Below are 17,634 nucleotides of genomic sequence, written 5' to 3' on the forward strand. Positions count from 1 at the left end.
GACTTAACAATCACTTTAGGCTTTAACAAAAAAAACTGAAAGCTGCTTGGTTTCTGTACAAAGCTGCACTAAATTTTGCACTCTTCAGTTTTAGTAAATCAACCCCTGTTGCTTTCACGCCTATTCTGAGTGGGCTTACCTGCCAGTTCAGTAGAATATTGACAGTGGGACTTCGGAAGGAAGTTTAAATGTTGGCCTAGGTTGCAGGGGTACGTATAACCCCTTAGATCATAAACATGTATTTCCCCCAAGAACACTATTTAATACATATTCAATATACAATATTAGGAGTCAGCTAAAACATTTAGGTGCATTGGCTGTCTAAGTTGTGGGATTTACCTAGCATCGTTACTGCAATATTTGAGTGTTTCGGAAAAATTACCAGCCTGTGTTGTTTTGGTTGCAGGAGGTGAACGCTCTAGAGTGCGAGATCCAGCTGCTGAAGATTCATAGACATGAAAGAATAGTTCAATATTATGGCTGCTTGCGGGACCCCACGGAGAAGAAGCTTTCCATCTTTGTGGAATACATGCCAGGGGTGAGCTAGATATAATATTACTATGACCAATGGGCCTTTACTTCTCTATGTACACTATTACTTTACCCTTTCAGCAACAGCCTACTGCCGCTTTACATTTTTTATATGAGCCTTTAAATTAATTTTTGGATGTTTTCAACAAAGATTATAATTATTTTAAATACCGTATATAAGCCTTTCAGCACTTACCCTAATGGATTTTAGGAATATCCCTAGAACTAACCTTGGTAGCCCTGCCCCTTGCTCTAATCCTAGCCTTAAGCCAGCCATAGATGGGTCAAAATTCTGCCTGTCCAGTAGGAACCGGCCCTATTTCAATCCGTGTATAGGAAGGCTGGTTGTACTGAAGTCGATCCATCAATTTACTCCAGTACAGCCAGCCTGTCTAATTTTTTTTTCATGTGATTACTGCCGGCAACTATAGCTGCAAGCAGTGATCATTGTATTCTGATGGCTGGCAAACCTCCCACTGTCAGAATACCATAGCTCCCTTATCAACGCTAACCATATTCATGGGGGAATTAAGCAATTTTCTTTCCTTCAACCTTAGGTTGAAGGAAAGAAAATTGGTACTGTATGGCCTGCCTTAAGCCCCTTTACACAAGGGCTGAATGCTGGCTGACATCGATCGGTTCAATAAAAACTGACCAACGTTCGGCCCGTGTGTATGCCAGCCGGTCCAACAGAAGGCGGCCGATTGGCCGCTTTCTGTCGGATATGCATGCTGGAAAACCAGCAGCTGACCAGCTCCCGATCAGTGCTCACAGCCAATGGCTGAGAGCGCTGGCCAGTGTTCTGGCGGGGGGCCTCCTCCTGTCAGAGAACAAAAACTCAGCGGGGGAGATTGATGATATAGGAAACCAATGCGCTACCAGAAATATAATAGATAGGGAATGAGGGAGGGAATAAAATGACAACGTACACCCAGCAGACAGCAGACAATCCCTGTAGCGTCTCCACATACAAATCAGAAAAAAGAAAAATAATAGATAGGCGCTATCACATAAAGGTCTATACCTAATATACTAGCACTAATAATGTAACAATCAAGAAGTGACAAAAAATACATCAAAATATATAAAGTAAATCTTGATACAAACAACAGTGCAAGTTTATTAACCACTTGCCTACTTTGCACTTAAACCCCCTTCCCATCCAGACCAATTTTTAGCTTTCAGTGCTCTCACACTTTGAATGACAATTGCGCGGTCATGCAACACTCAACCCATATAAATTTTTCGTCCTTTTTTTCATAAAAATAGAGCTTTCTTTTGATGGTATTTATTCACCGCTGGGCTTTTTATTTTGTGCGCTATAAATGAAAAAAGACCGCAAATTTAAAAAAAAAACGTTTTTTTTTTTAGTTTCTGTTATAAAATTTTGCAAATTAGTAATTTTTCTTCATAAATTTTGGCCAAAATGTATACTTCTACATATCTTTGGTAAAAATAACCCAAATAAGTGTACATTATTTGGTCTGCGTGAAAGTTAGAGAGTCTACAAGTTATGGTGCTAATCATTGAAAATTGATCACACCTAATGTACTGACAGCCTATCTCACTTCTTGAGACCCTAACAAGCCAGGAAAGTACAAATGACCCCCAAATGACCCCTTTTTGGAAAGTAGACATTCCACGGTATTTAATAAGAGGCATGGTGAGTTTTTTGAAGTTGTAATTTTTTCCCACAATTCTTTGCAAAATAAATTTTTTTTTTTTTTTTTACAAAATTGTCATATTCAACAGGTTATTTCTCTCACATGGCATATGAATACTTACAACTACACCCCAAAACACATTTTGCTACTCCTCCTGAGTATGGCGATACCACATGTGTGAGACTTTTTTACAGCCTGGCCACATACAGAGGTCCAACATTGAAGTAGCACCTCCAGGCGTTCTCGGAGCATAAAATACACTTTTCATTTCTCAACCACCTATTACACTTTTGAAGGCCCTGGAGCACCAGCACAATGAAAAAGCCCACTAAATGACCCCATTTTGGAAAGCAAACACCCCAACGTATATTCTATGAGGCATAATGAGTCTTTTGAACATGTCATTTTTTTCCAGAATCTTTCGGAAAATGTGGAAAAAAAATGAAAACGCATTTTTTTTACACAAAGTTGTCCATTTATAAGATATTTCCAACACATAGCATGTACATAGCAAAAATGACACCCCAAAATACATTCTGCTACTCCTCCTGAGTATGGCGATACCACATGTGTGAGACTTTTTTACAGCCTGGCCACATACAGAGGTCCAACATTGAAGTAGCACCTCCAGGCGTTCTCGGAGCATAAAATACACTTTTCATTTCTCAACCACCTATTACACTTTTGAAGGCCCTGGAGCACCAGCACAATGAAAAAGCCCACTAAATGACCCCATTTTGGAAAGCAAACACCCCAACGTATAATCTATGAGGCATAATGAGTCTTTTGAACATGTCATTTTTTTCCAGAATCTTTCGGAAAATGTGGAAAAAAAATGAAAACGCATTTTTTTTACACAAAGTTGTCCATTTATAAGATATTTCCAACACATAGCATGTACATAGCAAAAATGACACCCCAAAATACATTCTGCTACTCCTCCTGAGTATGGCGATACCACATGTGTGAGACTTTTTTACAGCCAGGCCACATACAGAAGTCCAACATTGAAGTAGCACCTCCAGGCGTTCTCGGAGCATAAAATACACTTTTCATTTCTCAACCACCTATTACACTTTTGAAGGACCTGGAGCACCAGCACAATGAAAAAGCCCACTAAATGACCCCATTTTGGAAAGCAAACACCCCAATGTATAATCTATGAGGCATAATGAGTCTTTTGAACATGTCATTTTTTTCCAGAATCTTTCGGAAAATGTGGAAAAAAAATGAAAACGCATTTTTTTTACACAAAGTTGTCCATTTATAAGATATTTCCAACACATAGCATGTACATAGCAAAAATGACACCCCAAAATACATTCAGCTACTCCTCCTGAGTATGGCGATACCACATGTGTGAGACTTTTTTACAGCCAGGCCACATACAGAAGTCCAACATTGAAGTAGCACCTCCAGGCGTTCTCGGAGCATAAAATACACTTTTCATTTCTCAACCACCTATTACACTTTTGAAGGCCCTGGAGCACCAGCACAATGAAAAAGCCCACTAAATGACCCCATTTTGGAAAGCAAACACCCCAACGTATAATCTATGAGGCATAATGAGTCTTTTGAACATGTCATTTTTTTCCAGAATCTTTCGGAAAATGTGGAAAAAAAATGAAAACGCATTTTTTTTACACAAAGTTGTGCATTTATAAGATATTTCCAACACATAGCATGTACATAGCAAAAATGACCCCCCAAAATACATTCTGCTACTCCTCCTGAGTATGGCGATACCACATGTGTGAGACTTTTTTACAGCCAGGCCACATACAGAGGTCCAACATTGAAGTAGCAACTCCAGGCGTTCTCGGAGCATAAAATACACTTTTCATTTCTCAACCACCTATTACACTTTTGAAGGCCCTGGAGCACCAGCACAATGAAAAAGCCCACTAAATGACCCCATTTTGGAAAGCAAACACCCCAACGTATATTCTATGAGGCATAATGAGTCTTTTGAACATGTCATTTTTTTCCAGAATCTTTCAGAAAATGTGGAAAAAAAATGAAAACGCATTTTTTTTACACAAAGTTGTCCATTTATAAGATATTTCCAACACATAGCATGTACATAGCAAAAATGACACCCCAAAATACATTCTGCTACTCCTCCTGAGTATGGCGATACCACATGTGTGAGACTTTTACGCAGTCAGGTCACAAACAGAGGCCCAACATGCAAAGACACATAGCATGCACATACCATGAATTACCATGAATTACACCCCACAATACATTCTGCTGAGCAAAGGGTAAACAAAAGCTTACCTGTAGTTTTAGAAGCGCAGTTGTCCACAGGAGTTGAGTCCAGGCAGCAGGCAGGGACTTGATCAGCAACAGTGCATGCAATTCTCCAGGCAAGGATACCAGTCCAGTATCAGTGCATGCGGTAGGCAGAGGCATGATGGCAGTAAGTCCTGCAGGCAGAAGTAGGGCCTCTGTCGGGATAGAATGGGGACAGGGGTAGAGGCTTCTCCCACCCAAATCGCTTTGAAGCCTCCGGGATCCAGACCCTAATCTGAGAAGAAGAAAAACAAAAAAAATTGTTTTCTTCATCCAGAAAAACATTTCTGGTCCCCTCACATATGCGAGACCCCTGTGGTATGAATCCCACTACTTCCAGAGGCAGGCAAAAATCGTGGTCAAACAGTCCAGGGTCAGTTCCAGAGCAGGCAGAGGTAGGTACAAAATCGGCAGGCAAAGGCGTGGTCAAATAACAGTCCAGGGTCAGTTCCAGATCAGGCAGAGGTATGAACAGAATCAGCAGGCAGAAGCATGGTCAAAAAACAGGCCAGGGTCAGTTCCGGAGCAGGCAGACATAGGTACAAAATCAGCAGGCAAAGGCGTCGTTGTATAACAGTCCAGGGTCATTTCAGGAGTATACAGTGGCATAAGGGGTGAAAGCGGAGGACTACGTTTACCATACTAATAATTTAGACAAGTATGGTAACGGCGGAAACAGTCGTCTACACAGAGGCCTGGTTGGGAAGGACACTGGGGACAGTAATAGCGGGTGTCTTTTCGAATTCCTGCCTTGGTACACACCCTACATTTTTTCTGCCGTTTTTGGTCTCTTTGTGTGGGAGGGATTTTACTTGGAAAATGGCGTTCAGACAGTCTGCTTATTACGTCAGATCTAATGTTTTCTGGTGGGCCGTTTGGAAATATGAGGGTTGTGAAGATTTCCTCCAGGTAATAAAGGAAGGGTTGGGGGCTTTCGGTGGATTTGCGGTATAAAATGTAGGAATTGTATATGGCCAAATGAAAAATATAAATTGCTACTTTTTTGTACCAATGATAGGTACGTCTTGTGGGTAGATAGGGTTCCATCATTTGGTCGTTGAAATCCCCCCCCCTCTATGAATAAGTTGTACTCATGTACACATGTTGGCTTTCGGACTGGGCCATTCCTTCGTCGGGATTCCACATAGTTGTCATTGTGGATCGAAGACAACATGTACACGTCTCTTCTGTCCCTCCACTTCACAGCCAGAACTTCCTCATTTCTCAGACTCGCCGTCTCCCCTCTTCTCAGCTTGGTGTTTACTAGCCTTTGAGGAAAGCCTTTCCGGTTTTTTCGGACCGTGCCACATGCAGGAGTCTTCTTTCTGTGAAGGTTTCGGAACAGGGGCAAACTGGTGTAGAAATTGTCTACGTACAGGTGGTAGCCTTTTTCAAGGAGGGGGTAAATGAGGTCCCAAACGACTTTCCCGCTTGATCCCATGTAGTCCGGACATTCAGGGGGATGCAGCTGGGTGTCCTTCCCTTCGTACACCCTGAAGGCATAGGTGTACCCTGTGGCTCGGTCACATAGTTTGTAAAGCTTCACCCCATAGCGGGCCCGTTTGCTGGGAATGAATTGTTTGATGCCCAGCCTGCCAGTAAATTTCACAAGGGACTCATCCACACATATATTTTGGTCTGGGGTAAATAATTGAGGGAATATTTCTGAAAAATAATTTAGAAGTGGCCGAATTTTGAACAGCTTGTCAAATGCTGGGGAATTTCGGGGAGGGCACTGGGTATTGTCGTTGAAATGTAGGAACCTCATGATCATCAGATACCTGGCCCTGGGCATTACTGCAGAGTAGATGGGCATATGGTAGATTGGTTTGGTTGACCAATATGCTTGCAGTTCTTTTTTTTATTGAGTCCCATGTTGAGGGTGAGGCCTAAAAATATCTTGAACTCCTCCACCGTTAGGTCTCTCCACTCAAAGGGACGGGAATAAAAAGATGTGGGGTTACTCTGGATAAATTGATGTGCATACAGGTTGCACTGGGCCACAATGGACGTCAGCAGGTCCTCCGTAAAAATTAAACGGAAGTAGTCAATTGGGGCAAAGTTCTCAGTGTTGACCTGGACTCCTGGCTGGGCAGTGAAAGGGGGGATGATGGCTTCTCCTGAGTTGGGAGGAAGCCACAGGGGGTTCAGAAGGGCATAGGGAAGGCTGGCGTTGGTCCTAACCCTTTGGGGGCGAGGTGACACCCCACTTGAGCTTGGCCTTTCTTGCCGAGGCACTGTGGTGCTGGTGGATGGCACTGCGGAGCTGGTGGATGGCACTGCGGAGCTGGTGGATGGCACTGCAAAGCTGGTGGATGGCACCGCGGAGCTGGTGGATGGCACTGCCTCCTCCTCACCAGAACGCCTTTGTTTGGCAGGCGGGCAGTATTCCTCCTCGTCGGAGTCGGTCTGCGTCCCGCTGCTAATGACCGGCTCGTAATTTACTTCGGAGTCAGACTCTGACTCCGAAGATTCCGAAGCAGAAAGCTCCCTGTCCATGTCCTCACTGATTATATTGAAGGCCTCCTCGGCTGAGAAAATTTTTTTTGCCATCGTTGGTGACACTGATGGGCACGGTGACACTGATGAGCACTGGGCGGCACTGATGGGCACACTGGTGGGCACTGGGCACACTTATGAGCACTGGGCGGCACTGATGAGCACTGGGCGGCACTGATGAGCACTGGACGGCACTGATGAGCACTGGGCGGCACTGATGAGCACTGGGCGGCACTGATGGGCACACTGGTGGGCACTGGGCGGCACTGATGAGCACTGGGCGGCACTGATGAGCACTGGACAGCACTGATGAGCACTGGGCGGCACTGATGAGCACTGGACGGCACTGATGAGCACTGGGCGGCACTGATGAGCACTGGGCGGCACTGATGAGCACTGGACGGCACTGATGAGCACTGGGCGGGCACTGATGAGCACTGGGCAGGCACTGATGGGCACTGGGCGGCACTGATGAGCACTGGGCGGCACTGATGGGCACACTGGTGGGCACTGGGCACACTTATGAGCACTGGGCGGCACTGATGAGCACTGGGCGGCACTGATGAGCACTGGACGGCACTGATAAGCACTGGGCGGCACTGATGAGCACTGGGCGGCACTGATGGGCACACTGGTGGGCACTAGGCACACTTATGAGCACTGGGCGGCACTGATGAGCACTGGGCGGCACTGATGAGCACTGGACGGCACTGATGAGCACTGGGCGGCACTGATGAGCACTGGGCGGGCACTGATGGGCACACTGGTGGGCACTGGGCGGCACTGATGAGCACTGGGCGGCAGTGATGAGCACTGGGCGGCACTGATGAGCACTGGGCAGGCACTGATGGGCACAGGTGGGCACACTGGTGGGCACTGGTGGGCACACTGGTGGGCACTGGTGGGCACACTGGTGGGCACTGATGAGACTGGGCACACTGATGGCACACTGATGGCACACTGGTGGGAACACTGGTGGGCACACTGGTGGGCAATGGTGGGCACTTTTTTTACCACTTACGATCTCTCCTCTCCTCACACTGCAGTCTGTGTGTGAGGAGGGAGAGCTGGCAATGAGTGATGATCTCAAATGTTTACATTTGAGATCATCTCTCATTGGATGCCTCGATCGTGACGAATGGCCGCTGTGATTGGCCATTCGTCACGATCTGTGATTGGCTGTGTCCAAGGGACACGGCCAACACAGATTATCCCCGGTGCGCGCTCGCGGGAGCGCGCGGGGAGTCTGTTACTACCGAGGCAATAACAGATGATCTCATATGTTTACATATGAGATCATCTCTCATTGGATGCCTCGATCGTGACGAATGGCCGCTGTGATTGGCCATTCGTCTCGATCTGTGATTGGCTGTGTCCAAGGGACACGGCCAACACAGCTTCTGCCCGATGCGCGCTCGCGGGAGCGCGCGGCGGGCGTGTTTATGGGAGGCCGTTTAAAAACGGCCTCCCGAAAATTCAAGTCCGCGCTGCAGCCGTATATAGGCTGTAGCGCGGATGTGAGCAGGTTAAAAATCACAAAACTATATCACACCTGTGATAAAGTACATAAAAATATTGTGAAACCATAAATACAATTCAAAAATCCATAAATGTGAATCATGAGTGCAAAATAAAATTCATGAAAAAAGTTGTGCAAAACAAACTGAGTGTAAAAATATTGTTCAAAGTTTTAATAGTAAATAATAAATGTACAAAAATCAAAAATAACCACAAAATCTATGTGCAACAGATATCTTCATTAAAAAAAAATATATGCATGTGAATCCACCTTAGTGACAAAAATAAGTTTTTAAATAAAGATACTAAATAAAAAAATAAATGTGATGAATAATAATAATATCCAAGCAAGAGCAAAATATCCTCCAGTGCAGATACACAGCAATCCGATATCCTCCACCACGTGCAATGGCTGCTCACCTTGATGGATAGAAGATGGATAAATGCATATATATATATATATATATATATATAAAAAAAAATTATTTTATTTATGGTATTAAAGTTTGAACATGCATTACAGACACAGATTTAGACCCCGTTCACACTGGGGCGATCCGACTTGCCGGGGGGACCTCACAGGTCGCGGTGCGCAGCTCGCACCGCGACCTCGGAGCGGCCGGCACGGACTTCATAACATTGAAGTCAATGCAGGTCGCTCCAGGTCGCCCCAAAGAAGCTCCGGACCCTTTTTCTAAGTCCGAGCGACTTGTGTCGCTCCTATTAGAATGGGTCCACAGCTTCTCTATGGCAGGCGACCTGTCAGGCGACCAGGTCGCCTGACAGGTCGCCCCAGTGTGAACGGGGTCTTAGCCGCTGTGATATTTTACGTCTTTATAAATAAAACCAAGTTTCATAAACAAACAAAAATATTGCTTTTTGACAAACAGAAGTGCTGTAATGCCATTGCACAGATTACCTGAATATATTACAAACATTAAATATTAGGAAAAAAATAAGAAAAGCCTTTTTCTTATTTTTTTTTTTTCAGCAGCTTAGTAGATGCCCCCTAGTAGATGGCCCCTACTTATTCTTATGTGGTATTGCAGTGTTAATTTTTTACATCAAATTTCAATTTAGTTTTGTTTTTTTGTCTTGTTTTTTTAATCTGAATTGTTTTAGTTTTAGTCATATTTTAGTAGACTAAAATAGTGTTAAAGGAGTTGTAAAGGCATACGTTTTTTTTAATCCTAATGCATTCTATGCATTAAGATAAAAATCCTTCTGTGTGCAGCAGCCCCCCTTAGCCCCCCTAATACGTTCCCTGAGCTCCCTCTAGCTCCAGCAATGTTGTAGGAATGTCTCGGCTGTCCGGCGCCGCACCATTGGCTCCTGCTGCTGTCAATCAAACTTAGTCAGCCAATGAGAATAGAAAGGGGGTGGGGCCAGGCTGCAGATCCTTGTCTGAATGGACACACGGAGCTGTGACTCGGCTCGGTTGCCCCCATAGCAAGCTGCTTGCTGTGGAGGCACTCAACAGGAGGGAGGGGCCAGGAAAGCCGAAGAGGGACCCGAGAAGAGGAGGATCCGGGCCACTCTGTGCAAATCCACTGCAACAGGGCAGGTAAGTATAACATGTTAGTTATTTTTAATTAAAAAAACGAGAGTTTAAAATCACTTTAATTCAGTCAACAAAATTAAATTGATTCTTGCTTGTGATGCAATACTGTAATATTTCTTAAAATATGATGCATTATCTAGTATATGGTAAAGTCATGTATGTTTTAAAAAAAAAATGAGTTTGCAATAGTTTAACCCTCTCATTAGCTCAGCTTTACTACCTGCTTTAACACCTGTATCATGTTCTGATAGTGACCCGCTTGTTGCGTTGTCCAGCTGTCTGCACTCTATTTCCTGCACTCACTGTGATTTCTGCTGTTTCTCTAATCTCATTTTTCTTTTACTTACCTTTTCTTACAGGGATCGATCAAAGACCAACTCAAAGCTTATGGTGCACTTACAGAAAATGTCACCCGGCGGTACACGCGGCAGATTCTGCAAGGAGTGTCATACTTACACGGCAATATGATTGTACACAGAGACATTAAAGGTAAGTAAGTGCAAGAAGATTGTTACACCATTTTCCTTTGAAGTCACTGGGACCAATACCACATTATGAAAGACAGCAACAGTGATGGGAAATGCTTTGCCCTGACTCTTGGGTCTGAGCAATTTCTTCCACTCTCTGTCAAAAAAATAAAGAAAATGTATGCTGTTTCTTGTTTATATTTTCTTTATCATAGTTAGAACTAAAATACAAATGAGAACGTTATTTTAGTCATGTAAATATAAAAATGATATTCAAACTTATATGTACTTGTTGCAGTCAGCAGAGGGAGCTTTATGCTCCTTTTTACTACACATTTTACTGACATTAAAGTATACAATAATTGCAATTTCGAGCCACTGCAATGCTATTTTGTTTACAGAGCTGATTAACCGACACTTAGGCTCAGTTCACACTGCTGTGGTGCGCATTACATCTATTTTTTTAGTGCGATTGCAGTACAAATAAACAGTGCGATTTTTGTGTGTTAGGTGCCATTTTAATGCAAATTTGTGAGGGGATTGGTCATAGCTGCCATTTTATGTCTTGCCAATAGAACCCCCAAAGAAAAGCTGGATTTGCAATAATGTGAACACAAGACTGCAATTTAAATCCACTCCCATTGAAGTCTATGAAGCTGAATTTGCATTGTGCCAGATCAAACTTGCACATGACCCTTGATGTAAACATTCTTCATTGAAAACAATGGGGTTGATTTACTATACAAAATCTGGTGTAGTGGTTCATAGTAGCCAATCAGCTTCTAACTTTAGCTTGTTCAATTAAGCTTTTATAATAAAAACTGGAAGCTGATTGGTTTCTATGCAGAGCTGCACCAAATTGCACTCTCCAGTTTTAGTAAATCGACCCCAATGTTATTTCAGATGACATGCAAATGTATGCATTTGGAACGGATCAAAATCACATTAGAATTCGCAGCAGTGGGAACTGGGCCTAAAAGTAGAATTCCAAACACATTCTAAGCCTAAATCTTCTCCCACACCCATTCTAAGACTATTCTATCTAGGTAAAAAAAAAGCCAAGGAATTTCCAGTCACTACTTACCAACCAGCCAGCGACCAACCTGTCTAATAGTATGTGTTAAAAACAGGGGTTTAGTTGCACACATTTCCAAATACATGTGTAAGCTGCAGGCCCCGGCAAGGCACCCTGATATCTGCAGACCCTAACTCTACCTTAAAAAGTCTCCAAAGTGAGAGCACATGTATTCTAATGGATAGATGGAGGACAGGTGACTGGAGGGAGTCTACCCCTCCTTAAAGGCGCAGGATCACACTGAACACCCAGCACATTGCACAATGGCAGCAAAGGTGTCAGTGCGTTGCCTGACCAATATAAACAACAATACAAAAAGTGCTACTGGTCTTCACAGTAAGGAGCACTGGAAGGGCAAACGCAGGTCAAAAAAGCCAAGACATGGATCAAAATATGTCTGGTCCCTGCTCAACCGGCCAAATTTAGATCCATGTATGGCTGGCTAAAAGTGGAATTCCAGTCACATTTTAACCAAGCCTGAATCTTCTCCCACCCCCATTCTAAGACTATTCTATCTACCCTGTAAAAGATGTGTATACTTACCTATTCTGAAGCCACTCCAGTCTGGTTACATGACCGGGTCCCAGCAGTGGCTTCTGTGTAAAGGAGAGGCAGCGACAATGGCTGCAGAGCCTTGGCGATGATATTACCCATAGGTGTACTATGGGGCATCCGTTTTCGGCTGTCCCTCCTCCACACTGAAGCCACCGATGGGACCCGATCATGTAACCAGATAGACATCTTTTAAAGGGTAGATAGAATAGTCTTAGAGTGGGGGTGGGAGAAGATTTAGGCTTGGTTAAAATGTGACAAGATTTCCACTTATAGCCAGTCATACATGCATCTAAATTTGGCTGGTTGAGCAGGGACCAGACGAATTTTGATCCATGTCTGGACAGGCTGGTTGTAAACAAGCCGATCTCTTGATCGACTTGTGTACAGTCAGCCTGTGGGGTTTTTCCTGAATGATTAGTGCTGCCGAATATAGCCAGCAACACAGATTCTAATGTCGGGGAAGGCTCTCTGGTGTCAGAATTCAATACCAGGATTCCCACATTGACTGTTTGGATGGGGGAATTTGGATTTTGTTCAACCCACTGGTTGAACAAAAAAAATGATCAATGTATGGGCTGCCTTAACTTATAGACATAGCTGAATGGGTCAGATGAGGGCTATACCATCTCTGTTCCTGCTCTGGTATGGCTCCATGTGGAGTTTTAGTCAGAGAGAAATAGGGAGACCTCTGCTTATTTCCTGTTATTTTGGTAAAACAGAAGGTAAGCAGAATTTCCCTGACAGGGACAGAGTGGAATAAAAGCCTCCCTTCTCTAATATTTAAAGTGCTTTTCCTGTTTTTAAAATATTCAGTCCGAATAACTTTAAGCCTTAGGCTGGGTACACACGGGCCAAAAGTTGGCTCAAAACAGTCGTTTGGGCAGGAACCGTCCGACTTTTGGCCCGTGTGTTTAGCTCCCTGTCCAAACCGGCTTTTTGTCGAGCAAGCATGCTGGAAAACTAATGGCTGTGAGTGCTGATCACTGTGTTCTGGCGGAGGGCAGTTCCCCTTTCAGGATACAGTGCGGGATATCCCTGCACTAACATTGCTTGTGTTAGTATGGCGTTCAGAATGTTTTTACCGTTTGTAGTGTGTACCCCAAGGATCCACACACTGTTGATTATATTTCTTAACTACCAAGGCTCCTGCTAAGGAATAGTAAAATTGCAGTGGCAAAGAAATCACTAGTGTAGCCCTGGCTTAACTCTGCAGTCTGTTTTATATTTACTCCTTTAGTTAGCTTTATGTACTCTGTCTTCAAACTGAACCAAAGTTCTCTAAAGGCCCTTATTGCAGAAGAGATATGCAATGTCACAGCAACCCCTGGTATGTGCAGCTTAGCATACAGTGGCTGGCCTGATCCCTGTGTGCTGCAATGACTAGCTCCTGCACATGCACAGGAGTGACTTCATCCCATGTCGGCCAATCAAGATGGCCGAAAACTGGCACACAGAAGAAGATGCTGGTGCCGGGGAGAGACAGGACCGTTGGAAGAAAGGTGAGTATTCCTCCATTTAGTTCTGCTTTCAGCTTTAGAATCAGAGATATATTCTGTTACTGCATGACCTCACACATTGGCTTCCAGCCCATGAGTGTACATAACAGTGTCAAGTAACGGAGCCCTGTCATTTTTTACAATCTTGTAACAAAAGGTTTCTCCTATTTACTAAAATGTACATTTAAAAGCTGATGGTGAAGTTGTATTTTGGAGATGGATGGAGGTGTGTCCATTATGGCTTAAGATTAGTTATTTTTTATTTTTTTATATATATATTTCCTTATATTTCTAATATTTCATATCTGTGCCTGTTTTTCCCTTAATACTAATAAAAAGAAATTAAGCTTTAACTCAAGTTCAGGATATCTTCACAAAACTTAACAACATCATTCCTTTGAGAAAACATTGCTAGTAAGGCTTTTAGCCAAGGTCTTCAACATGATGTACATCACCTTAGTGCTCTATAGTATTCCTTTAGTATTTTCAAAGGGGTTATAGTATTTGTACAGGAATGGCCATGACTCAGGAGAGGTGCACAGTGGAGTAATGACATTTCTGGATCAGTCTGAGAGGCAATGTTCAATAAATAGTATGTACTATTACCACAATACTAGATACCACAGCATACAAGCCAATGAGAGATGCCAAAGGAAGGCTGAGTAAGAGAGATAAATGTGCTATGGCACATTGCCTGACTGTTTCCTGGATTTACAAAGCCTGTACTCGTTTATAACAATGGCAAGGGAGACAGGATTCTCTTGTGAACACATGATATTACAGATGCTTTATCCATCATGTGCAGGTGCCAATATTTTAAGAGACTCAGCTGGGAATGTAAAACTTGGTGACTTTGGGGCCAGCAAACGCATCCAAACCATCTGTATGTCTGGGACCGGAATTAAATCGGTGACAGGGACCCCGTACTGGATGAGTCCAGAGGTGATCAGCGGAGAAGGATATGGGAGGAAAGCGGATGTGTGGTAGGTATTCCAGAATAATTCCTAGTGACAGATGAACTGAATCAATGTGAAAAGAACACTGCTGAATACATTTGAATACCTGTTACCAAGATTTAGGAATATCAATACAAAAATTCAACCTGAAAAAACAAATGAATGCATCCTTTCCTCAAATACTGAACCTTCCAAAAAAGTATTTATAAAGGAATAAAACCATGTTAACTGTGCCAATAAAGCTGCAGCCTGCTGTAGATGGGGTGTTAATGAAGCACATAAACCAGCCTGCATGAATTTAGTCGCATGTGCTAAGATCTGATTGGTTTAAACCTGAACTCCAAGCACGTAGGTAAAACATAGCTAAAGTGCATTAATATGAAAGTCCCTATCTAATTCTTTAGGTCAGTCTTGTGAATCAGGCACCCCTTCCAGACAGCACAAGCTGGCAGGTTGCCTCACTTTTTAGCTGCAGCAGATAAGAAATATGGGTTGATCATTAACCTGCCCCCTGCCTGCTGATTGGACAGTGATGAAGTCATCATTCTGCCAGTCTCTCTCCCATCCTGATAGCAAGCACCCAGTGTTAAGTTAGCTATTCTGATATAGATTTCTCCATCCATGCTAAACAGTGTGAATAGAGTAATCACCACATCCAGCTATTGTATTCAAAATTCTGTAATGGCTGCTTGAATACCCGAACATTGATTGCATCTAATTGGATGCAGTCACCCTTCAGAAGGCAATTATTTACTACCCAGCTTCTTTGATTTTTCAGTCCAAATTTTCAAGCCAGGTGGTGCCAACAGGGATTTTGGCTGATTCAGCAGGCAATTGCAGCCATACAATGGAGCCTCATTATTTCATAAAATTGCCCTTTCTTTACAGCGATTACTTGAAGGTAATATTAAAGGATACGTTTACTTAGAAAAATAATAAATGCATGGAAAGCATCACACCAGTGATCAGCAGACTGCAGGTGCCATATAGGACTCCTATATGCAGTGGGGGCCCGTCCATTGGGGGGCGCAGGGGCGCCGCCCCCCTTTCCATGCATCCGGCCCCCAATCTACATGCACGGCCCCGGACGCATGGATTCCAATGGGGTTTTTTAGGCTCTAATTGGCTTCAAAAAAGGGTGGGCTCGGGGCGCAGAACACTGTGCCCTGAGCCCACCCAGTTGTGTGACAATATTGAATGAATATTCGCTATTGTCACACGGATCCTCCTCCTGGCCAATCAGAAATCCAGATTGGCCAAAAGGAGAAGCCATGCCATTGGCCAAGGAGGAGGAGGAGGGAGGAGACGCAGGAGACTGAAGACTGAGGGGGAAGCCGCCGCTGCCTGCCCTCCACATGTCGCGGGTGAGTGAGCAAGCGACCGGGGGGGGGGTATGGTGTGCGGGCTGGTGTGGTCCGTCCCGTCTGCACCCCCCCCCCCGGCCCATGGAGCACCAACCGCCACTGCCTATATGCTACCAGTGTAAGCTGTCTGCCCGTACATCATATGGGCAGGCAGTTTCACAAAGACAGGAAGACTTGATGAACTACAGCACCGTGGTAGTTCATTGAGACCTAAACGGCGACAGCTAGATAGGATAAAATATATGCTTTGTAGAAGAAGCTTCTCAAGGTTCCATTGTTGACTAAATCGGCTTTATGGCATAGATATTGTCGAGTACAGAATATTGTTTGTTTCCTTTGTATTGTGTTGCATTACACCATTAAACACTCAAACTATAAAAGACTATTTTTCGAAGTGTAACCCTGTTCTTTTCTTCTGTTTGTCCTAAAGGAGTGTTGCATGCACGGTTGTGGAAATGCTGACAGAGAAACCACCATGGGCGGAATTTGAAGCCATGGCTGCCATTTTCAAAATAGCTACCCAGCCAACAAAGCCCAGACTGCCGGACAATGTTTCAGATTCCTGTAGAGATTTCATGAAAGTAATATTTGTGGAAGAAAAAAGGAGGCCCACAGCAGAGGAACTTTTAAGGCATCCTTTCGTTAGTCATAGTATTTAATTTTTTTGTCAGTGTAGACAATGTAAACAATGAAGGATTATACAGTGCAAAAAATGGAAACATAAAGACGTGCGTCTTCCTGCTGCTTGTGTTCATCAAGAGGCCACAGAGTCTTTAGACATCTCTGGGATTTAATAGACACTGCTGGAAGGACACATACCATCAACACACTGCCACAAGTCATACAAATGTATCAAGCAATATAGTACGGAAGGACGGTCGGAAGTCAAAGAATGTATTTTTCCCATAACATTTTTATTGGGAATTATATTGGGCCTTTTATTTAATGAAACGCTAAACTCAAGGCAGATATTAAAGTGGTTGTAAACCTCAGATATAAAATATGAAGAAACCATATCCTTCTATAGTGTGTCTCAATCCAGAGCACTAACTGTCATTTCTGTCTGCTGCCTTGTTGCTTTGCTATCAGCATGAATCACTTCTGACAAGTTTTCTTGACACCAAGAGAAAAATGGTGACTGGGGAGGGAGCTCCAGCTGATTGACAGCCTCAGCTCTGTTCCTGTGTGCTGTGTGAAGGGGGTGTATCCCGTCCCTCCAATCATCTCTCAGAGCTCTCCTCACTGAGTGTAACTTGAGCTCTCAGCCCCCTGCTTTTCAGAACTTAGAGATTCTATGTAATTTCTGCACTTTGAATAGCTGTAGAGGAGAGAAGACTGCAGATAAACAGATACAACTTACGTAGGGAGGATTTGTTTAATCTCTGGGTATTATCTGAGGCCAGACTCTTCACTTCATTGTGGGGGTTTACAACCACTTTAAAAAAACACCTATGAATGAAAAAATGTGGTCATTAAAAAAATCTTTACATGCATTTTAAATTATTTTAATATAATTCCCTAAACGTCAGCCTCCTGTAATCCCCTGCACAGCAGCTCTGCTGACAGTGAACATTCTGATAGAGAAGTAAACTTATCATTGTTCTTCTGCATATTTGTCCAGTGAGTAAGTTGGAGAAGTGTAGTTCACCTAGT

General features: G+C 43.6%; 2 protein-coding genes across 3 annotated transcripts in view; one reads left to right on the forward strand and one right to left on the reverse strand.

Annotated features, from left to right (window-relative positions):
- Positions 1-8,018, reverse strand: part of LOC309555883 (cryptochrome DASH) — a 327,950-nt gene extending 319,932 nt beyond the window's left edge. The window contains exon 1 of the mRNA XM_082258055.1: positions 8,011-8,018. The gene's annotated coding sequence lies outside the window, so the exon portion shown is untranslated. The remainder of the gene's footprint in view (positions 1-8,010) is intronic.
- Positions 1-17,322, forward strand: part of LOC309555881 (mitogen-activated protein kinase kinase kinase 3-like) — a 256,846-nt gene extending 239,524 nt beyond the window's left edge. For both annotated transcript variants that reach the window (XM_082258052.1, XM_082258053.1), the window contains exons 14-17: positions 407-538; positions 10,428-10,557; positions 14,467-14,644; positions 16,412-17,322. In XM_082258052.1, the coding sequence (XP_082114178.1) occupies positions 407-538; positions 10,428-10,557; positions 14,467-14,644; positions 16,412-16,640 (669 nt within the window). In that variant the 3' untranslated portion in view covers positions 16,641-17,322. The remainder of the gene's footprint in view (positions 1-406; positions 539-10,427; positions 10,558-14,466; positions 14,645-16,411) is intronic.
- The last annotated feature ends 312 nt before the right edge of the window (positions 17,323-17,634 follow it).

This window comes from Pelophylax lessonae (assembly GCF_965119305.1).
Source record: "Pelophylax lessonae genome assembly, chromosome: 5".
NCBI lineage: Eukaryota > Metazoa > Chordata > Amphibia > Anura > Ranidae > Pelophylax > Pelophylax lessonae.